The sequence below is a fragment of the Pelodiscus sinensis genome, chromosome 17, assembly GCF_049634645.1.
Source record: "Pelodiscus sinensis isolate JC-2024 chromosome 17, ASM4963464v1, whole genome shotgun sequence".
Taxonomy (NCBI): Eukaryota; Metazoa; Chordata; order Testudines; family Trionychidae; genus Pelodiscus; species Pelodiscus sinensis.
The window spans coordinates 37,386,107-37,410,177 of NC_134727.1; the positions used below are offsets into that span (position 1 = coordinate 37,386,107).

Consider the following 24,071-nt stretch of genomic DNA (forward strand, 5'->3'; position numbering starts at 1 on the left):
TGGCCGGCCGGTCTTTTGCTGAGATGTTTTACATTCTTATGTTCAAAGACGTTTCCTCCATAATAGCTCTGCGGGTGCCACTCCTGTGAGGCCCATAGAACTGATGGAGAGCGGGAAAACACGCTGTTTTTATTCATTGGGCGGGCTGCACTGTCCCTTGGTGGTGTCTTCCCTCCGACAGACACACAGTGTGCATTCTGGCCTGCAGCCGGGCAGGGGAAATGAGCCCCCCGACACACATTCTCCAAGCTGCTTCCCATTTCTGTAACCTACACAGAGATTTCCAGACACTGAAATAATGTGCTGTCTGGGTACGTGGTGTAGAAACCCAGAATAATCACACATGCCTAGGGAAAAATATTCCTTCCGTTCTAATGAGCAGGCTTAGTTCCCTAACGGGGCTCGATAAAGAATACATCCTCACAGACTCCCCACTGCTGACTGTGGTGGGGGGAGGGGCTTGGAAGGCAAGCCTGTGGTGTTCACTGTTTAGCTCTGAAAACATGAATCGGGGGCTTTGTCTACACTGCACAGCGTTTAGCACTGCAGCCGTGTTGCTTGACACCGGGTGTTGTTTGTCAGCAAGTGTGTGGACAAAAAACTGCCACTCCCAGTGAGCCATGTCTGACACCGGCTTGTCTCATGACAAAACTTTTGTCTGTCAGGGAAGGGAGTAGCGGGAATAAGCCTTGCTGAACAACAAAAGCTTTGTCGCTCAATTGCCAGAAGACAGAATCTAAGTCCCAAACTTGAGAAGTATTTGGAGGTCTCCCATCTGAGGCTATGTCTATGCTTGCAGAGTTCTGTCAGCGATAGAAAAGGGCTGATTTTGTGTTCACAGTGTTTTCCACAATTGTCAGAATGTGTTTACACAGGTAGCCCTTGCATAGCCGATGAGAGGAGGGCACTGTGGCTGTGTCTAGACTACATGCCTCTGTCGGCAGAGGCATGTAGATTTGACAGATCAGCAAAGGCAAATGAAGCCGCGATTTAAATGATCGCAGCTTCATTTACATTTACATGGCTGCCGCGCTGAGCCGACAAACAGCTAGGCAGCTGTTTGTCGGCTCGCCGCTAGTCTGGACGTTCCCCCTGTTGACATCAAAGCCCTTTGTCGGCAGCCCCGTTATTCCTCGTGGAATGAGGTTTACCGGGGCTGCCGACAAAGGGCTTTGATGTCGACAGGGGGAGCGTCCAGACTAGCGGCGAGCCAACAAACAGCTGATCAGCTGTTTGTCGGTTCAGCGCGGCAGCCATGTAAATGTAAATGAAGCCGCGATCATTTAAATCGTGGCTTCATTTGCCTTTGCTGATCTGTCAAATCTACATGCCTCTGCCGACAGAGGCATGTAGTGTAGACGTACCCTGAGGTAGCTATCCCACTATGCACTGCCCTGGAACACATCACCAGTCGTTATTGTGTATGCGTGACAGCCACCAGAAGCAACCAGTCCTGAGGTGAGGCAGGGGGATACCTTGCCCTCAGCCCCTGCCTCCCTTCCCAATTCTGCCCAGCACATTCTGTCTGCCTGCCTCAGTCTGCATTGTGGGAGGCATCAGGAGAACACCACAATAGTGACTTGGTTTTTGTCTCCGAGCCGAGACGGCAAGGGCCCATCAGAACGAGATACAGAGAGGGGCACAGGCCTGCAGGCAGGACTGCTGAGTTTCAAAGAGCACCACTCCTGCTGTGCATTGTGGGACAGCTCCAGAGGGCAATTAAATGGGTAAAAGCAATCAAGAGTCTTCATTGGCATATCAGGATCCAGAGCAAAGAGACTCTCCTAGGGGCAGTTTCATTTTTGAGCTGAAGCTCAGCAGTTTCAGCCCCAAATGTGGATTTCCACTATAGATGCTTGCATGGGTGTTGCACAAAAACCCAACTCTTTGCACTAAAAGTGGCAAGTGTAAACCTAGCCTTAGTCCTCTGTGGATATTTGTCCGTATCATCAAACCCTCTTACTCCTGGGTCCTATTGCACAGCAGAAACCCAAGAGCAAAAACATTAAGGACATGCAGGGTCCTAGAAAACACAGCCCTATCCCAGGAAAGGATTGGGGTGCATTAGCCAAACAATATGAGCCCCAGGATTGCAGCGTTGCAGAGCAGGGTGTGGGGAGAATTGGACGAGAATTGGGAATCACACCAACTTGTTCAGAAAATTTACCCACATGCAACCGGGGATCTCAGGGGTAACGTTGCCTCAGGTTTTTCTAAAGTGTTTGGGCACGTCTGCAATTTCAAACGCAGAACCAAGTCCCCGTTTGAAAGCTGTTGTCTCAGCTTTTGTCACGGGGTTTATTTAAAAACCTCGCCAGGGCTGTGGCACTCTCTGGGAAGTGGCAGACCGGGTCTATCTCCTCCCCTTTCGTTTCATGACTTGCTCTATTTAAGATAACAAGTAGTCCTCTGGAGCCTTAGACACTAACAAATATATATATATAAATAGTGTCATGAGTTTTCAAATTCACTTCTTCAGATGAGCTTGGAGGGGACTCTCCGAATTTATAACAGAAAAAGAAGGGGGGAAGTTCCTGTCAAGTAGTGCTGGGGCTAATGAGGCTAATTGGGTGGGTTGGAACATAGCTACCCTTCTGAGTCTATTTAAGATAGACACCCCACTCAGGCAGGTGCCTAAAGCTATGGTCCAGAGTGTAGACCATAAAGGAGGTTCTGTAGTCATTCACCTAACTACAACAGTCATCATTAGGAGAAACAAATTCCTTTTGCTTCCCTAAAGATCAGTGGATTCACTGAAGCAAACAGGGTCTTGAGCTAACAGCGTGCCTCTTCCAGACCATGAGTGAAATCTACCTTCAAATCTCAGAGGAAGCAGCTAGGGAGGCTCATGAGATAAAGCTCTCGGTGAGCTGCTTTGAAGGCTCTATCTTTAAAGAAAACAGCATGAAGTGTTGGGTAATTCTCCGGAGAACCATGGTAACTTGTAAATTTCTGTGCCTGCAGGGCAGAGGAGCAGGGAGTCCAAAACCCGGTAGGTGTTCCTGGACTTGTAGATAGTACCTTTCACCTCATCATCACCCTGACGAGGTGAACTCTACCCATATGTCAGGAGGGATACATCTTGTAGTATTAGAGCAGGGTGTGGAAGGGGGCGGGTGCGCACACACGCATAAATGACAAACTTTTAAAGAGGTCAATGCAATTAGGGAGGCCCTCAGATCCAAAGGCTGAGCAGTAATCTTTCAACGGCAGCAATGATACTTTGATCCTCAGATAAAAGGCCCTGTAGAAGGGCAATGCATTTTAACATCTTTCGTTGGAGGACTTCAAAACACTTTACAAACACTAATTAATCCTCACAATATCCCTTTGAAGTTACATTATTAGTAAAAGGAAACAAACAACCAAATCAGATAATGGATATGGGGAGAGAGGAAGAGGAGGATTATTAGAGCTGGAGAGAGGAGAGAACATGTACAGGCCATGGACTCAGTGGATAAATAACAACTCAGAGGAAGGAAAGTAGAAGGGAAGGAGAGCTTTTGTCTGCACTACAAAGTTTTGCTGATACAACTATTATCAACACACAAAAATTGACAGAAGGGCTACATTTAGACTGCATCCCTCTGTCAACAGAGAGATGCAAATCAAGCACATTGAAATTGCTAATGAAGCAGGGATTTAAATATCCCATGCCTCATTAGCATCAACATGGCCGCTGCTTTTTTCCAAAACGGAGGGGTTTTTTAAAAAAAAAATCCCAGCAGTCTAGACGCGGATCTGTTGAAAATAAAGCCTTTTTCGACAGATCCTGTCAACCTCATTTTTTGAGGAAACTCGGCCTTTTTTCCAGTAAAAGTGTTGCAGGGTGTAGGGTCTCGCTGTTTTCTTGCCAAAAGGCAGTCAAGGCAACAGAGCCTGGCCATGTAAGAGTCTGAGGCCATCTAGATGAGCCAAAATAGACTGGAATGAGCATGAGCATAGATCAAACAGGGCCCTTTCCCCGCCCCCTAAGACGGGTTTTCAAAGGAGGGAAGAGAATTCGATGCCTAACTCCCACAGAAAAGGAGTGGGGTTTTGAAGGCTAAACGACTCCACACGCATAGTCAGAAAAGCAGGGCGCACTGATGGGGGTTACCTGGAAAAGAACAGAAATACAAAGCGTGCTGCTCCATGGATATGCTTTCCTCCTTTCCTTAGCTTCACAAAACCTCTCTGTTGTGCTATGCTTCACGGCAACCCCATAGATGAAAGATAAAATACCGCCTGGAAGGCTGCAAAACACCAATGCCTCGTCTCTTCGAGTTCATCAGTCCAATCACAGCCCTTCTTGGAGTCTGGTTTTTATTAATATAAAGGTCAAGATCAACCCCAAAAGTCTTCTGCCCAAACTTAAACAGGGCACAATCCATCCCCTGCTAGGCTGCTGTCCCTTCCTCTTCTCTGAGCCAGTGGAGAAGATGCAAGACCTGACCTGCTTTCTCCCTAAGAGGCAACAAAGCTACCAGATGGGTCTTTGAACCCAACCCCAGCTGTCTTGCTCAAGAACCATTGCAGCAGACTCTGTCTCCCCCTGAAGTTTCACTCTTCAACTCCCCTCATTGGCCATCTACCTGCCTTTGTTTCTCTACTCTCCCAGAGGCCTGGTTTAGACGCATGGCTACCCATCACATGACTTACTTCATTCTCCCCATCAGAGAAGGCAAGCTAAGTAGGCTGAGCCCTAGTTCCCTTTGGAAGAACCAGCTTTGCTGTAAAACTGGGGAAGAATTACACTGCTTTGCCCTGAAATTCTAAAGCAGTCTCTGCGAGAGAAACAGAAACGGTGACTGCATTTGGAATGGAAAAAAATGTCCCTGAGGGAAACGAGGAACTGGTGGCATATAATCCAAAATATATGACATCTTTGCACCCGAGAGTCTCAGCAAGGTGAGATTGCTGGACCTGCCAAGAGAGATACATTAGCACAACAGGCAACTGGTTAAAGAGACAAGAAAGTGCAGTGACAGTCTGGGCAACCTGAAGCAAAGGAAGTTCCCGAGAAACGGATCTTGTGGGGCACCTCAGCCAGTGCTTCTGGTGTATTTTATGCTTGTCACCTTGTGGAATTTTTGCAGCAAAGCTAACAAATGTCACCAAAATGAGAGCAGTGTGAACTGCTATTTTACAGGGAACGTTTTGCTCCGGGGGGATGAAAACTGTGTTGTGCATGTAGCACAAGCTTGAAAAACTTCTCCAGTGGGACAGTCATGATTTTGCCTTTCACTACCCTGCCCAAACTGGCTAGTTTTAGATTCTATACAAGGCTTCATCCTAAACACCTGTCCCTTAAATGTACCTGGAAAAATCATGGACCATTTCCATAGCACCTTCAGTGAGGAGCACAACCGGATATGTATTTATCTCTGGCTTCCTCATCAGCCAGCCATAACACTTTTACTTTCCTGGGTTCTTCCCATTTGCTCTGCTTTCACGCTTCCTTTTCTCCTCATTGATAACAGCCTTCTGGATTGGAATGGTTCGCACCCTTCGAGTAATCTGGCTTTCCATGTTTCCTTCGTCAGAGCCCTTCTTAAATCCTGATTCTGACCCGCTGCAGGATGGAGCAGTCGCAGAAAAGAGACTATCAGAGGGGTAGCCGTGTTAGTCTGAATCTGCAAAAGCAGCGAGGAGTCCTGTGGCACCTGATAGACTAACTGAAGTGTTGGAGTATAAGCTTTCGTGGGCAAGGACCCACTTCATCAGATGCAAGAAAAGAGACTGATATCCTAGCTCCTTGCATTCTGCTCTCGGATCAATGGCAGCTTGACTATTGTGTGAGCTACGCACATATATGCAACGATAACAAACGGGATGCCCACACCCCCGCCTCATGATTGCTAAGCACCCACCTGTGCTGTGGGTAAAATCCCCTTCTCACTGGGGAATTTTGCCATTGATTTCAAGGCCATCACGATTTCTCCCTACACGTCTCAATGTGTGGCTGGAATGATTAGGGAATTTTAACACCAAACGGAGCCCAGAGTCACAGATGGGTGTTCGGGGATCGCCTCGCAGCCCTGGGCAGTGGAGCCGTGTGGGTTATCACACAAAGTTGCCCTGGAGGACTGAGGTGTCGTAGCAGTTGTAGCTATGTCCCTCCTGTAGCCATAGAACTTAATGGAACTGCCACTCACTGTCAGTCATTAGTCATTCTCCACACGCCCGGCCCTCCTCCTCTTCCTGTCGCACCCTTATTGGGAGTGTATGTGGTAGAGGACGCGGTTGTCAGAGGCCATTTTCTAGGTGATGGAGCATTCACTTGGATGTGAGGTCTTATTTATCCTGTGGAAACTGCCGGTTTCTAAAGTCACCGGCAGCCTTTGGATGCCAGCTCCAATTAAAATGAACCAGACGCTCAAATCCCCCAGGCCTCTCTGGCAATCCCCCCTTTCTCTGTTGGCTGAAGAGCACTAACCATCTCGGGCTCAGTCAAGTGTGGAACAGAAGTATCATGAATTATTCTATTGTGTGTCACAGCGATTATACGTATTACGGTGCCACCCCAAATGCACTTGGCACCTTGCAGCCATGGAGACGACCCGCCCCAAAGACTGAATCCCTCGCTCTCTCCCCCATCAGCACGGCATCGTTCTCCGGTGGTTCGGCAAGCCAAAGGAGCGCCCTGGCTCCGACGAGGCCTGCTGGCCAAGCACCGATTCCAACAGTAGCAAGGATGAGTTTGACGTATTGAGGAAATGTGTGAACGAGCTTTTCAGCACTTGCTTAACAAGTTGATTCTTGTTGGTGACTCATGAGAGAATACGGGGCAGATGTAATGGGCGGAAGTGACTACCGGGGCCCTTTGCATGCTGGGATTTTCCATTTTGTTTATAAGCTTAAAATGTTTGACCAGAGTTTTCTCCTTAATAATCCTCACCCTTCACAATGGCTGTAAGAGGTAGTGGGACTGGATTAAGAACAGTCATAGGTATTGGGGCCAATAGCCACCATGAGCCCTGGGGCAAGGTGTGGGAGGATCCCAGCTCTGTGCCCCTGGAAGGGGTGGGGCTTCAGTTAAAAGGGGCAGGGCCTCAGTTGGAAGGGGCGGGGCTGAGAGCAGTCAGCCAGACAGTGGCGCCCCCTCCAGCCCTCAGAGCCATGTTGAGTGACGCTCTGGCTCTCCAACAGCAATTTATAGGAAGCTCTAGGCCTCTTTGAATCTCTGGGCCCCATTTTACCCCCTCCCCCATCAGTAGGCCTGTCCACAGCCTTCTCTGTGGTCATTGCCAATGGTGCTCATGGCTTAAGTGGGCAGGACTGAAAGCAGAAGAGTCGCACACGGGGAGAAATCCTGGATCTATTGATGTCAACAGCAAACCTCCCATTGATTTTAATAGGCCAGACTTTCATCTACTAGGTTGAAGTCAAGATGTGCAGACTTCCTGGAACCTAGTCTATGAGAATCCTAGAATGCTAGGGCTGGAAGAGACCTCAGGGGGTGAGCGAGTCCAGCCCCCTGCCCAAAGCAGGACCAACCCCAACTCAGTCATCCCAGGCAGGGCTTTGTCAAGCCAGGACTGAAAAACCTCTCGGGATGGAGAGTCCACCCCTCCCTAGGGAACCCATCCCAGTGCTTCACCACCCTCCTAGGGAAATGGTTTGTCCTAATAGCCAACCTAGACCTCCACCCCACGTCCATTGCAACTTGAGACCATTGCTCCTCATTCTGTCATCTTCCCCCACTGAGAACAGCCTCTCTCCAGCCTCCTTGGAACCTCCTTTCAAGTAGCTGAAGGCTGCTCTCAAATCCCCCCTCATCCTTCTCTTCTGCAGACTAAAAGCCACTAATAACACTTAGGTTTTATAATACAGTCCCCAGAGCTCTTTGTCTTCATATTGTCCCACCCTGAAGGGTGCAATTTGGGTCACAGAGACCAACGGCACCAGAGAGGAATTCACTCTGGGAGCAGGCAAGAGAGGTAATACTCCCCTCCCCTGCTAGGAGTTTCCTCCGGGAAGAGCTGAGTCACTCTGTCTGGTGGCTGGCATGCGCTTGCATCTGATTTGCAGCAGCAGAGGTGCTTCGTGCCACCCACTTAAATCACGATACCACCTATTATTATTGCCCGTTTAGAGACAGGCACATCGAAGAGGAGAGGTCAAGCGAATTGTCCTTGGCCCCATGAGGTGGCCGTGCTATCTTGGGATTAGAAATAAAGTGCTCCTTTGCTCGGACGATCAGACGCCCCTCTTCTGTCAGAAACGCGGGTGTGAGGGTCTTGAAAAGAGCTGATACCCGATCCGCTTTATACTCAATACTGCAGCTGCCCTGAGATCCCAAGACAGGAGAGGAAAAGGAAAGACTGAGCCATAGGCAGTGGCGGACAGCAGATTTCTGACTAAGCACAAAAACTTGTTTCAGAGAGAGATTTTGCCCAGTGAGCAGAAATTGAGGAAAACGAGAAGTTGTTCTGCAAAGGAGGGCGGGGTAGGGAAACACCCGGCGCTCCATGGTCATTAGCTAGAGGACAGACAGAAAGGGAGGAGAAGGCCAGCGGTCATATTAATTAATCCCGCAGAGATGAAAGTCCAATCAGAATGCCACGTGGACCGAAGGCGCACAATGGCAAGGCGATTAAATCCATTCTGAGATTAATCAGGGCGACTCTGCTTCTTCACAAGTGACATGTGTGGTCGCTGCACCGTCCAACAGCACATGGGCGCAGCGCAACTTTCTATCATGGCTTCTGCTTGGCTTCTAAAACAGTTATCTCCTTCTTCCTATCCGGTAGTATCGATAGGCAATCTGAGCTTCCTTATTATATCTGGGGGGCAGGGCGAAGGAGCGTTCCCCAGACGGTGAAGAGCTAAATGAAAGCTTGGTGCTTGCCTGATTTTTCTATTGTCTTACGGGCTTAGAATGAGAACACAGAATATAGTAGATACAGCATTCAGACTGCCACAGGGATATGTCTCTAGTGCTTTAAGCCCCTTGTAGTTGCATAAAGTATTCTGATTGGTTGAAGCCTATATCCCCAGCCAGTTTGAATTAAAACATGTGTTTATTACCACTGTGTAAAAAGTTGTGGGGGAGTTGGGGAAAGCACAGCTAACGTGTGTGATTAAAATGACAGGGGGAAATATATTGAAACACATAGAGAAGAGATATTCTTGGAGGTCCATTTTAACACCAAGTTTGCAGTGAAAATTCCAAGGCTATTATGCAGGGAAGCAGAGTTGTTATATGAGTAATATGCAAACTTAGCATGTCGATCTAACAGTGCAGGGGGAGAAACCTATCTTCTAATCAAGGTTAAAATGTCATCCAAAAACAGTTGGTAGTTCATTCGAAATGCTCCAGGAAGCAGGAGGGCACACGAGGATAATAGCTGCAGCTGTGCAAAATGGACACAGTGGTTCCCAAAATCACACTAAACTTTCCTTGCTTTCAGTCTGTTACCAGTTCCAAGCTGTCAGACCAAGTCTGTGCAAATATCCCCACTAGTCACAAACAGTGGCTGATCTATGGTTTGGAAGCGAAGGGGGTGAAAGTTGCAGTTCCATACAGTTTCACAAAGAAGTAACAAATCATTGATTTTAACTAGTCTTAGCTTTCAGATTTAGGGTGTGTTTAAATTTGGAACTGGAAGCAAAAGCGGAGGAAAAGCTCCTCACAAATCAGAATCAAAGGAAATTTTTTCATTAGATGCCTTGCCAAGTCTACCCACCGATGTACATGTGCAATTATCTCTGGTCACTACCTTATTAATATATTACTGTCTGAGAACATGGGCAGTGTATGTAAAGGACCAAAAGTTGCATTTGCTCCACAGGTGCCTAAAAGATTTTCTTTCAGCAATTTGGCATAAATTCATTCACTGACAAACATGTCAGTCGGCTAAATAAGCCTTTATTAGAAATGAATTTAACAGCAAAGCTGGGAAATCCTCCCAAAGCAGCCGTGTCTTTAGTCTCCTGGATTTGCATTTCTAATTAAAACGCTGTCAGTTTAAGTGTAATTCTCCAGAAGAAATGAGTTCTGAAGGGGAGAGGGAGAAAGAACAGAGAAGCTACTCAAACAATTTTCAAAGAGATTTATTTTGTATATTTCATGATGATCTTGTTAATCTTTTTTCATAAAATGTATTCTGCTAGAGAATTGATGTTCTCTGTAATAATCGGGCAAAGCACATGCAAATTACTGTTAGGTTCCGTTACCTTCTGCGAGGGATAAGATCAAAGAGCAAATTGTCTGATCTGGAATGGCATTTTGTTTTAAGAAATGAGACATTAGCTGGATGCTTTTCTTTTCTTTTCTTTTTTTTCTGTGAAGTCTCCATCAGTGTTCAGACTAGAACACAGAAAATCTTCACTCCTTGAGAACTAAGGAGAATCGAAACATCTCCACTGTGGTCATTCTGGGCCGCATCAACTCACCTGTCAGGCAGGAGAACAGGAGAGTTTTTAAAACAAGAGTTTAATGTGGGTCGATGGGATTCATGCTGCAAGAGCAAGAGGAATTCAGGGGCATTAGCACTGTTGGCAGGCTGCCCGGGATGTCTTCAAGCTTTAGAGGGGTAGCCGAGTTAGTATGTAACAGGAAAAACTTAAAAAACAAGAACAAAAAAACAACAAATAGTCTGGTAGCACTTTAAAGACTAACAAAATATGTAGATGGTATCATGAGCTTTTGTGGTAAATTTTCAGAATGGAGAGGGGTAACTAGTGGTGTCCCCCAAGGGTCAGTCCTGGGACCAATCCTTTTCAACTTATTCATAAATGATCTGGAGAAAGGGGTAAGCAGTGAGGTGGTAAAGTTTGCGGATGATACCAAATTGTTTAGGATAGTCAAGACAGAAGCAGACTGTGAGGGACTCCAAGAAGATCTCACCAAACTGTGCGATAGGGCAACAAAATGGCAAATGAAATTTAATGTGGATAAGTGTAAAATAATGCACATCGGGAAAAATAACCCCAACTATGCGTACAGTATGATGGGGTCTACTTTGGCTATGACAAATCAGGAAAGAGATCTTGGAGTTATCGTGGACAGTTCTCTGAAAACTTCCACACAGAGTGCAGCGGCGGTCAAAAAGGAAAATAGGATGCTAGGAATTATTAAGAAAGGGATAGAAAATAAGACACAGAATATCTTACTGCCCCTGTATAAAACTATGGTACGCCTACATCTTGAATACTGTGTACAGATGTGGTCTCCTCACCTCAAAAAAGATATTTTGGCCTTGGAAATGGTTCCGAAAAGGGCAACTAAAATGATTAGGGGTTTGGAACGGGTCCCATACGAAGAGAGGTTAAAGTGACTGGGACTTTTCAGTTTAGAAAAGAGGAGACTGAGGGGGGATATGATAGAGGTCTATAAAATCATGAGTGGTGTGGAGAGGGCGGATAAAGAAAAGTTATTTATTAGTTCCCATAATAGAAGAACTAGAGGACACCAAATGAAATTAATGGGTAGCAGGTTTAAAACTAGTAAAAGAAAGTTCTTCTTCACACAGCGTGTAGTTAATCTGTGGAACTCCTTGCCAGAGGAGATTGTGAAGGCTAGGACTACAACAGAGTTTAAAGAGAAACTAGATAATTTCATGGAGGTTAGGTCCATAAAAGGCTATTAGCCAGGGGATAGAAATGGTATCCTTGGCCTCTGTTTGTCAGAGGCTGGAGAAGGATGGCAGGAGACAAATCGCTTGATCATTGTCTTCGGTCCACCCTCTCTGGAGCACCTGGTGCTGGCCACTGTCGGCAGACAGGATACTGGGCTAGATGGACCTTTGATCTGACCCAGTACGGCCGTTCTTATGTTCTTATGTGGGCTCAGCCTGCTTCTTCAGATGACTGGAGTGTTGGATGTCCAGAAGCAAAATAAATAGGGAAGAAGGAGGCGGGGGAGGAAAAAAATGGGAGGGGGAAGAGAAACAGAAAGAGGCAGAGGGTAGATAGGTATCAAAGAGAAAGCCAAGAATGTATGGAACCGGAAAAACTGGAAAACGACAGATAGCACCTAAAAACTAGATAGTTAAAAGAGGCAGATAAGAAGCATTAGTTAGCAATAGAGAGGAAGAGAACTAAAACCAGATTCTCACAGACACAAAGAACCATTGGCACCTTCATTGGTTGGTTGGTTGATAATGTCCCAGCCATCTGGTATCTCTATTTAAACCATTCAGTTAGGGACAACATTCTGCCGGCCTGACAAAGGTGCTGAATTTTCACCTGACTGGGCACAATTTTTCACCTGGACTGGGCACAACTTTCCCAGACAGCTGACAATACAGGCCATTTACCAGACAGCCCAAAAGGACAATGGGTGACCCTGCACTGGGATAGGTGAGGGCCTGGGGGGAATGGAAGTCAGGGCTAAGGAGGAGACCTGTTGTCTGTGGCCTACCATTACGGCTGCTCTCTTGGCCTGTGATCTTGGTATTCCTCCCTGCTTCTCTCAACCCTCGTGCCTGTGGAAGGTGGCCATGTTCACAGCACTGAGTGGTACAGAAGGGTGTTACTGAAAACAACACTTCGGTGGCCAGGTATAGAAATTCTCAAGACTTGCCTCAGGGCAGATACTCAGAGGCAGAGATGATGGGAGACAGGGTAGCCAAGCATCTGGTTTCAGCTCTCCCAGTCTTCATGCATATGAGATCTTCAGAGGAGTCTTCAACTTGCATCACTGACATAAGGTTTTAGCAGTGGTGAACTGGGCTCTATCCCTGGAACACCCTTCGCCCTCTTCCCTCCATGCCAGATGTGAGAGATACAGCTAGCGCAACAATTAGCTCTCCCCCTAGTGTGCTCCTTTGAACAGGAGAATGATCCTCTAGCCCTTTCCAGCTATTATATGTGGAACTGGCTAGAAAAGAAAATTACAGAAAAGTTTTCTTCTGAAAGATGCACTTGAGTGGAAACCTAAAAATTCTGCAGGAACATGTTACTCCCAGCAGAGCTATTGATAAGAACATAAGAACGGCCATACTGGGTCAGACCTAAGGTCCATCAAGCCCAGTACCCTGTCTGTTGACAGCGGACAATATCAGATGCCCCAGAGGGAGGGATCACAACAGGTAATCCTCATGTGATCCCTCCCCTGTCACCCACTTCCAGAGAAACAGAGGCTAGGGATACCATTCCTACCCATCCTAGCTAATGGCCATTGATGGACCTAACCTCCATGAATCTATCTAGCTCTTTTTTTTAACCCTGTTAAAGTTCTAGCCTTCACCACATCCTCCGGCAAGGAGTTCCACAGGTTGACTGTGTGCTAAGTGAAGAAAAACTTCCTTTTGTTTGTTTTAAACCTGCTACATATTAATTTCATTTGGTGACCCCCAATTCTTATATTGTGGTAATAAGTAAATAACTTTTCCTTATTCACTTCTTCCATACCAGTCATGATTTTATAGATCTCTATCATATTCCCCCTTAGTCTCCTCTTCTTTAAGCAGAAAAGTTCAACTCTTTTTAATCTCTCTTCACATGGGACCCGTTCCAAACCCCTAATCATTTTTGTTGCCCTTTTCTGAACTTTTTAAACCTTTCTGATCTGGAATTATATTTTGTCTGATCTGGGATTGCTTTCCTTTTTTCTTCTTCTTCTTCTTTCTTCCCTCTTTTTTTTTCTGTGAAGAATCCATTAATGTTCAAACTAGACCACAGAAAATCTTCACTCCCTGAGAAGTAAGGAGAACCGAAATGTCTCCGCTATCAGAAGTGATATGGTCATTCTGGGCCACACCATCTCATCTGTCAGGCAGGAGAGGAGAAAGGTTTTTAAAACAAGAGTTTAATGTGGGTCGGTGGGATTCATCCTGCAAGAGCAAGAGGAATTGTGGGACCATTGTCCCATAATGTCTTCAGTTAGGGACAGCATTCTGGGGAAAAATTGAAACAAATCATTATTGAAACAAAAAAAGAAAGTCAAAAAGAATCTCTCCTTTCACTTTGATAACACTGATAAACATTTTGTTTTGAGAAAACCATTGGTTAGGTTATCATAATTTCAGTGCATTTAATTTAGATTGATAATATGCAAATTAATATCCTATAGATTATTTTACATACAACAGGTTTACTGTCATATAAAAGTCTAAACAAAACGAATTGAAATGGTAAAGTAGAAATGAAACATTTTTACTCTATCAAAATGAAACACTTCGGCTACATCTAGACTGCACGCCTCTTTCGAAAAAGAGTGTCTAGACCACAACCAATACTTTCGAAAAAGCAAGCCACTTTTTTGAAAGAGAGCACGCAGGCAGTCTGGACGCTCTCTTTCGAAAAAGCACAGTTTGCATTACATAGCACCTTTTTTCAAAAGAGCTCTTTCGAAAAAAGGCATTATTCCTCATAAAACGTGGTTTTCCTCATTCAAAACAACTGCTGTGTTCTTTCTATTTACTTTCAAAAGAACGCAGCAGCAGTCTAGACACAGGTAAAGATTTTTCGAAAAAAGACCACTTTTTTTGAAAACTCCCTCTAGTCTAGATACACCCTTCAATTACTCCAAACTGAAATTTGTCAGAATATTCATTTCATAGGAAATTTCAGAATTTCCTGCTTTTTATTCCAATTAGGATTTTTCCCCCATATGTCAGAGCTCCCCACAGAATGGAAATCTCAACCAACTCAACCCGTTGCCAATCAGCTCTGATGCAGTGCTAAGTGGAAATAGAAGTTGAAAGAATCCAGCATGCAGCTGTTATGGGAACATGGAGGATTTCAATGATATTCCATTGGAGAGATGAGCCTAGCTAGGACAGTAGAGTGGAGAGAAGGCACCGGGTGATTATGGCCATCCAGATAAAGTAAGGAAGAAGACCCTCAGGGCTCTCAATTTGGAGTTGTAGCAGAGAATTACTCTGAGTGCAAAAAGAGCAATGTAGCAAAACAAATCAAAACAAACCCCATCTGGTTAATCTAAGCCATTTCATCATATCCCAGAGTCAGCCAAACGGTAATGAAAGCCTCTTGTTGCACTATTATCCTCTCTGCTTATTACTTGCAAGGATTTTATTCTGTTTAAATACGCTGCTGTTCCCAAGTCTTAATACAGTCATGAATATGAATAAATACAAGCGTTAAGTACACAGATCCAAATGTCAAGACACCATGGCATGTTTCTGTGAGGGCTAAAGGATATGAGCAGAGAAAGCTTCCCTTACTTCAACAGTGCTTAGTCACGAACAGCTGTTTCAGTACAAAGGAAAACCGACTAACCTAATGTTATGCTTGGCATGGACTAGGAGACAAGAGAATAGTCAATACAAGAGAATTCAAACCTATTAGTATAAAGTAATATAAAGACACAACATTGACTTTGTTGGGGCTTGTACTTCAATGCAACTGGTTTAAAAATGACATGATCATTCAAATCAGCTGACTCTGATAGGATACAATTTTCTAAAGCATCTAAAGGCCAAATCTACACTAGGCCAGGCAGGTCGGATTAAGGTACACTATCTAGCTACACAAAATGTGTAGCTGGATTTGGCCTATGATAAGCCAAGTGGCTGCAGCATCTACACTGTGAGAAGCCAGCTGAGGGCTGCCCTCAGTGTTCGATTTGGGGGTCTGCACTAGACCCTCTAAATCAAACTCTAGAAGATCAACCTCCAGAATGTCAATCTTCTCCATAGTGTACACAAGCCCAATGTGATTCAGGAAACTAAGTTCTATTGGCTTGCAATGAAATGTAAGGGTATGTCTACACTACCAGCCTAGTTCAAACTAGGGTGGTTAATGTAGGCAACCGAAGTTGCAAATGAAGCCCGGGATTTAAATTTCCCAGGCTTCATTTGCATCTTGCCGGGCGCCGCCATTTTTAAATCCCCGTTAGTTCAAACTCCGTGCCCGCAGCTACACGCGGCATGGACTAGGTAGTTCGGATTAGGCTTCCTATTCCGAACTACCGTTACTCCTCGTGGAACAAGGTGTACCGGTAGTTCGGAATAGGAAGCCTAATCCGAACTACCTACTCCGTGCCGCATGTAGCCGCGGGCACGGAGTCCGAACAAACGGGGATTTAAAAATGGCGGCACCCGGCAAGATGCAAATGAAGCCCGGGAAATTTAAATCCTGGGCTTCATTTGCAACTTTGGTTGCCTACATTAACCACCCTAGTTCGAACTAGGATGGTAGTGTAGACATACCCTAAGCTCCTAAGTGTTTATCATGATTGAAAATAGTCTCAGAGGAGTAGCCGTATTAGTCTGTAATAAAAAAACAACCCCATGAAAGCTCTTGATACCATTGATATATTTTTGTTAGTCTGTAAGGTCGCTAAGGTGCGACAGGACCATTGTTGTTTTTTAAGTTTTTATTTAAAATAAGACTTGGTCTCGTAAGTCATTTGCCATGGTTCTACCGAGCACTGGTTCCGAGTCTGGTTAGTCTAGCTGCGGACCCTGAATATTCCACATTGAGAACCTTCTGCGTAACATATCAAATCATAGAAATGCCCCTGAGGGTTGCATCCAATTGTGTGATGTTTCATCCCGGACATTCTCCCTTCATAATAATAAATGGTTATGGGTACTGCGGTTGTACCCATTCCTGGGCCAAACCCCCATTGTGCGAGGTGCGTACAAACACACAACTAAAGAGTCAGTTCATTCTAAGTTACATATCTAGCAATGGGGACAAAATGTTGCTTGTCCTCATCATCTCTGATGAAACATCACACAAGAAGGTGTAGCCATGGTTGAGGTGTATGTTACTTCCACTGGGGGGGGGGAGACATATTGCTATGGCAGCAGGGAAAGTAACTGTCACCATTTGGTGTCTCCTGTGGGCAATAGATGCCAACACCCCATTGTTACTTTTTTTCCAGCTCATGACAGGTGCATGATCTGGAAGCAAAAGCCATCTGCAATAGGCAGCCCCGAAGGGATAAATCAATCACGAATGAGAGTAATGATGTCTGCAGTCAAATGACTGGGGTCCAGTTGACTGCAGCTGCCAGGAATTAAGTCCCAAAAATATCCCAGCTTCATCAGGGAAGAAAAGCTGTATAATTGCAGCTGGAGGATGAATGTAATGATTGGCTATGCAAATGTCGCTTGCCAGGTTGAAGTGGCCTTCGTCATCAGAAATTGTTGGGTCTGACGTTGCCCAGTTACTCTTGTTTGGTGCCTCTAGTGCCTCTTACAAGTGCTTCCTTCCCCAACACACATCATCTAGGCTAATTAGGGAAATAGACTGGGGGGTTGTTTTTCTGCAGATATGAAGAGGTGTTCACTGAACCCATAGATTTCTCCTCCCCACTCCTTCTTCCGCTTATTAAAAGTAAGGCATTGTAAACTCGAGGAAAAGGCATGGGAGCTGACAGACCTGGAGGCTGAAATCCTCTACAGAAAGACTGAGGTGTTAGTTCACCTTTCCCTGCATCATTCCTTAACCCTGATTTAGAATGACCGCTTCCTGAGGAGAGACAAGATGGGTGAGATAAAGCATCTTGTTGAACAATCTGTGGATAAGAGAGAGAGACGCTTTCCAGCCACACAGCACTCTAGAAAGGATTCTCCAAGCATCTGAGAGCTCTGTGTGATTCAAAAGCTTGTCTCTCTCCCCAACAGAAGTTGGTCCTATAAAACATATCATCTCATCTCCCTTGTCTCTCCAATATCTTGGACCCGCACCACTAAAATTACACTGCATATGCCTCTAATGAGGGCAGTTCAGGATCTGGGACCATTGAGACATTGACCATTTTGCTGAGAGAGCCAACAACTAACCTGTCTCGCGCTGGGTACTGAATAGCTGCAAGAAGGTCACAATATAACTGTCCTAAAGTCATGAAACGTGTCCACCTGCCCTGTCTGGAACATATGGGGGTCTTACTGCTTTGTAAGAGATGATTGTATTAACGAAAAGAAACGGTGGCACCTTTCTGAGCCTCACTTCAGAGGCATGTTGTATTAATGCGCTCAGAAAATGGGATTCTACAGGAAACTGTCCATTTCACTGCTTTGAAATCTTTCTCCTCCGGCTCAGCGTTCCGAGGTTGCTGACATCACAGGAGCAGCATGCAATTTACATGACTGGTTAAGCAAGTCCTAGGACTGGAATAGCCACGGGGGCTACAGTTCAGCATTGAGATACCCTTCCAGAGGGGCTGGAAAGATGCTTAACCAGAGCCTGGCTCCAACCAGTTCTATTTTGTTCACAAGCGTGTCACTCACAAATCCAGCAGAAGGAAAAAACAATGTCGTGTAAAATAAATAGTTTGCTGTTTAGTCCGTGTTATTTACTGTGCCTATTTCCGCAGACTGCTCTCTCTGCACTTTGCAAAACCTGCTATGATTGCTCTTCCAGGAGTGGGAAGCTCAGAGTCAGTTTGATGCATTGTCTTCTGTTTTTCCAGAATTAAAATGTGTGGTCTCTCTTCTGCAAATTGCACATGTATTCAGAAGAGTGTTGTTGCTGAGAAAATATGGTCCCAGGTTTCCATTAGGTGGTGTCTCTCTGAGCTCAAAGAATGGCAATTTTGACCAAAGGGATTGCAGGCCAGGTTGATATAAATGAGAGTAAATGATGTCTGAAGGACCAGCTACTCCCAAATCTGAGATATTTCAAGATAGCCTGGAAAAAGCAGTACCATACGATACAGAGGAGCAGTGTAGGAAGCAGACTACTTTAATTCGCTCTCTTTTCTAGCTCTGATTTCGGTGATTAGCGAAGGGTAGGTTTTTCCCCTAGCTGGAGCAATGGAGTGTGCAGTTTTGTTTGCCACATTGTATTAGAATGCAATGACTTCTAGAAAACATGACAGCTGGATCCATTAACTCCTGCAAACCTAGACACGAGATGGCATGGAAGCTGACATGTGTCATCACTGTGTCTGTCACTTAAAAGCTGTAGTTCCCATTACCATAATCCTGGCCAGATTTCCGGGCACTGACAGAGGTTGTTAAAAAGATGCACTGCCGAGAGAAAAGGAGAGAGGCAGTTTCTCTACTGAGTAAACCCCCTCCTTGCCAGCTGGGCTGAATAAACTAGAATTAAGGTTTCTTTCCTGATTGAGAGATGGATTTGGCTAAAAAGGAAAGAAAGTTCAAGCAATTTGGGGAGGGAGCATCATTATTAAAATCCCTTTTCAGAATAGAAGCTTCCTTTTTCAATTATATGAAAAGTAGCAGATTTACCTGCAGTTGCTTGGGAATGCCAAAACAGCTCTACTCCAAGTTTCTCCTTTTTATCTCTTTTCTGAAAGATGTATTGCCAGGTTTATCCTATGTTTCTGGCTCATCATGGTTCAGTTTCTTTTAACATTTGCTTAGTTATGCCAATGGTGAGGACTGTGCTTGCTTTGGTGATTGTCTCTTTTCCATTTGGTTTTATGTGAAGCAGTCCCATTTCAGACACATCTCATTTTCCTGGCACAACCAAGCCCTTACATTGCTTTAAGTTATGATAAGAGGAAGCTGTATACTGAATGCGGTAGTCCTAGCTCTTAGCATTTATGAGAAGTTCTTGATCAAACAGACAAACTCTCTAAAACAGTGTTTCTTAAAGCGAGGCAGTCAAAGGTGTGCTGTGGAGAACAACAGAGTTCAAAATGGCTGCCCTTAAAGCAGCAGGTGACTTTTTTTTTTCTCAATAACTTTTTCCCAGACAGTTTTTGTTTTTCCTCAACAAAAAATCCTTGGTGTTCCTCATAAAAAAAAATATTGTTTAGTGTTCCTCCATCTTATAAAGTTTAAGAAACTCTGCTCTAAAAATGTATAGTACAGGTTGAACCTCTGTAGTCTGGCACTCTTTAGTCCAGCAACATCTATGGTTTGGCATAATTATAGTTAGTTGGTTATCCATAGTGCTTTTTTTGTTTAAAAAAAAAAGGTGCCAGTACTCCATGGGAAAAGTTGTTGAGCTCTGACTGGAGATGTTGGTATCGCGTCTGGAGATGCCAGTACTGCGTACCAGGCAGTACCATCACAAAAAAAGCACTGGTTTCCACTTATCATGGGTGTGGCCAAGTTTCCCGTAGTCCTATAAAGTTTGTTTACAGCTACCAGTCCTAGCTCTCAGTGTTCTGTGCTCTAATATACCCCTACATGTCTTCTAAGAGCCCAGCAAGCAGTGGAAGTGTTGGAAATGCTGCTAAGTGTAAGCCTGGTTTTTATGTTTTATCTGCTTATTTCCTTGTGCTAATACAGTAAAAGTGTTTAACAACACCAGCGCTTTGTGACGAAGAGAGCTGATCAGCCTTGGCTAGACATAGGCTTATATAGGGTATATCGGAACTGTTGTACATTATTAAGCAGCACTGTAAGTGCCTCAGTGTATCCATGTATTCTCCTCTGTGAAATAAACACAGAGGGTATGTCTACACTACCCCGCTAGTTCGAACTAGGAGAGTAATGTAGGCATACCGCACTTGCAAATGAAGCCCGGGATTTGAATTTCCCGGGCTTCATTTGCATAAGCGGGGAGCCGCCATTTTTAAAACCCCGCTGGTTCGAACCCCGTGCAGCGCAGCTACACAGGGCACGAACTAGGTAGTTCGGACTAGGTTCCTACTCCGAACTACCGGTACACCTCGTGGAATAGGAATCCTAGTTCGAACTACCTAGTTCGAGCCCCATGTAGCCGCGCTGCACGGGGTTCGAACCAGCGGGCTTTTAAAAATGGCGGCTCCCCGCTTATGCAAATGAAGCCCAGGAAATTCAAATCCCGGGCTTCATTTGCAAGTGCGGTATGCCTACATTACCCCGCTAGTTCGAACTAGCGGGGTAGTGTAGACATACCCAGAGAGACCTGCTGTCTACAATACTGACCTCCTGCGGTTTAGCAAATTCTCTGGTTCAGGCCCTGAGGGTACTGGGCTAGAGAGGTTCCTATAGATGTTTCACTGCAATAAATTAATTCCTGTCTTCAGATGCCTGGAGTTCATTGGCAATCTGACTAGAGGGACAGTACAATAGATTCATAGATTATAAAGCCAGAAAGGACCATTATGATCATAGAGTTTGCCCTCCTGCGTAACACACGGCAAGAAACTTCACAAGCTAAACTCTGCATCAAACCCATAACTTCTGCGTGAGTCATGGCATATCTTTGAGAAAGCTATCTAGTCTGGATGTACAGTCTCCCGGGATAGGAGATTCACCTTGTCCTTCTTCAAGTCATCTCTGTTTGCCAAGCAATCCAGATCTGTCTATATAACTGACCTGTCCCATCATGATTTACTACTCCGCCGATTTTCATATCAACAACGATTTAATGTTTTCTTCCAGATCACTGACAAAGATATTGAATAGCACTGGGCCAATGAGCAATAAGCCAGGGGGTCCCTAGTAAAGGCATTCTCATTGGCTACTGATTTACTATGGTTAATTTTTGTGATGTATTGGTTAATCCATTTAGAATGTGCTACAATCATTTTGTATCGTGTTACTTTTTATAGAAAGTCATGCAGAACCAAGTCAAATGCCTCACTGAAGTCTAAATATATTATGGCAATGCAATTATCGTTATCAATCAACTTGTCATCTCATACAAAAAAAAGATATTTGTTTGATAAAACCGATTTTCCATAAAATCATGCTGGCTTCTCATTGGTTATGATATCACTCCTTAATTCACGACTCATTGCATCCCATAACAGCCTTTCCATGATTTTATCCAGGATTTATGTCAGGCTAATCAGCGAATCCAAGGCATCCTGTTGTTTTTTAAAATATGGGTAGGAAAGATGTCCCTAGCCTCTGTTTGTCTGGAAATGGATGGCAGGGAAGGGATCACGTGAGGATTACCTGTCGTGTTCACTTCCTCTGGGGCATCTGGCATTGGCCACTGTCGGCAGACAGGACACTGGGCTAGATAGACCTTTGGTCTGACCCAGTCTGGCTGTTCTTATGTTCTTATGAGTATGACATTAGATTTTCTTCATTCCTCTGAAACTTTCCTATTGACTGTTCCAAGATTTGTTAAAAAATCAGCATTGTTTCAAAGAGTATCTTGGCCAATTCTTTTAATACTCTGACAAGTACCCATACAGGCTAAAACAAATTCTCTTGTTCTGCAGATTTACAAATGTTGAATTTAATAGCTGCTGTTCAATGTCCTTCCTCGTTCCTGATGGAAAAGAAAACATTCCTTTATGACTATAGTATAACAGTGACATCATCCTGTTTGTTTCCAAATGGGCTCAGCACAGGGGTACCTTGGGTGAAATGTACTGGACTGTGATATACAGGAAGTCAGGTTAGATGACATGATGGTCCCTTCCAGCCTTATATTCCATGAACCTAGGAATCAAATACAGAGGAGAAACAGGGATGAAGTATTTCTGCCTTTTCTGCACACGACTGATCATTTTACCACCCTTATCTAATCTTGGGCATAGATCATTGCTAGGATTTCACGCGTTCCTGATACGTGTTAAAAACTCCATCTGAGGTCGGTACTACCCTGCCCAGGAATTTAAAGTTTCCTGTTGTTTGTTGCTGTGTTTCACCATGTTTTAAAAACTCTGAGAGAAAGGAACATTAAAAAAATATTTCTCCACAAACATCATTTTTTCACCAGTCTTGATCATTTTGTTTCACTCTAGCCTGAATCTTGACACATATAGGAAGGAAAGAGAGAGGGTTTTCCTCCCATTTTGGATCTGAGCTTTCCAGGAAATTGGTAGAGCTGGTATGGTTTTGGTAGTAACTGATATAGTATAAAGCAACATACCGCACATCTGGCCTGTAGCTCCGAATTCTATCTTCTGCTCCGTTCTGCCGATCCCCCTCACCCTTCCCTTTTGTCTTTAGATCCCTCTCTGGCCGCATAGTTGGTGGCGTCTGGTGGTTTTTCACCTTGATCATCATCTCTTCCTACACGGCTAACCTGGCTGCCTTCCTGACGGTGGAGAGGATGGTGTCACCCATAGAGAGTGCAGAGGACTTAGCCAAGCAGACAGAGATTGCCTACGGGACTCTGGAAGCCGGGTCAACGAAAGAGTTTTTTAGGGTAAGAGCAAATGGGTAAGAGATTAATAGACAAAACAAAACCATTCTGTCAGCCTTTGTGCCATGCCTTGGAAACTGCCGCACGCGGAGTTTGCTGAGTTCTGTAAATACCCAAGAAACATACAGTAATTACATGCTTCTGCACATTACTGAGTAATTACACTTGGCAGTTCCAAAAGTAATTACCCTGTGACTTGCAACTCAAGTTTACGGAATAATAAGTCTTTGGTTTGCCCTGTAATTACATGGAGCCACTTACCATACATAAATACGCTGCCATTATGGAAGGCAGAAGCATACATTGCAGAAAAGATTATGTCGTCTACTTCCTTCATTTTGCTTCCTATAACATTCCCATGAAGGTCTTCTCAAAACCTGCAGACCTTACTACCAAGTATATCGATGCACTCAAAGTACAGTATTTCTAGCCTGCGGTCATCCGCTCCTCCTGTGACCTCTCTTTTCCAACCAAGGGTGCCCTCTCCCTCCACTCCAGGGACTCTGCGGAGAATTCTACTTGCTCAGATTTCCACCCTCCATTGTTCCCCAAAGGAGATAAAACCCCTCACTGCTCATGCTTAGCAGACACAATCCAGCCCTGGGTAGATGCTCCCCTGTTGCTTGATTGTTCTTATCCTGAAATTCCTTGATGCAAATGGCCAAGAAGGCTTGCAGGGTATTTAAATACCTTGAGCTACAAGTTACTCATTAAACTATTTCTAACATATATGGGCAGTGGGTATCATAGGCAAGGGAAGGCTCTGCCTTCCCAAATTGCCAGGCACGGCCTTGCCCACATTCTCCTCCCAGAATGCCCCTGCTTCAGCACAGCTCCCAGGCTGCCCTGGGACTTCAGCCTCGCTGAGGCTGGGGATGTTGGAGCAGTGCACCCTGCCTGTGCTCCAAGACTGAGGATGCCTGCTTGACCCCATGCTCTGGAGCCAGGGAGGCCGGGACCATGCACTGCCCCCCTCCCTGTGCTCCAGGGCTGAGGAGGCTCACCTGGGAGGCTGGAGGCCTGTCCCTGCAGGGAGAGAGAGGGCTGTGGTTCCCACAAGAGGCATGGCCTTGGGTGGAAGAGGTGGGGCTGGGGCTTGGCTCTCCCTGCCCTAGGTCTACCCACTGCCCATGCCTTCATAGCTGGCCTTCCTTAACTAC

The 24,071-nt window shown here is 45.1% G+C and overlaps 1 protein-coding gene across 2 annotated transcripts in view; it reads left to right on the forward strand.

Annotated features, from left to right (window-relative positions):
- GRIA1 (glutamate ionotropic receptor AMPA type subunit 1) overlaps positions 1 to 24,071 on the forward strand; it is a 218,698-nt gene that overhangs the window by 168,143 nt on the left and 26,484 nt on the right. For both annotated transcript variants that reach the window (XM_006138270.4, XM_006138269.4), the window contains exon 12: positions 22,716 to 22,914. In XM_006138270.4, the coding sequence (XP_006138332.2) occupies positions 22,716 to 22,914 (199 nt within the window). The remainder of the gene's footprint in view (positions 1 to 22,715; positions 22,915 to 24,071) is intronic.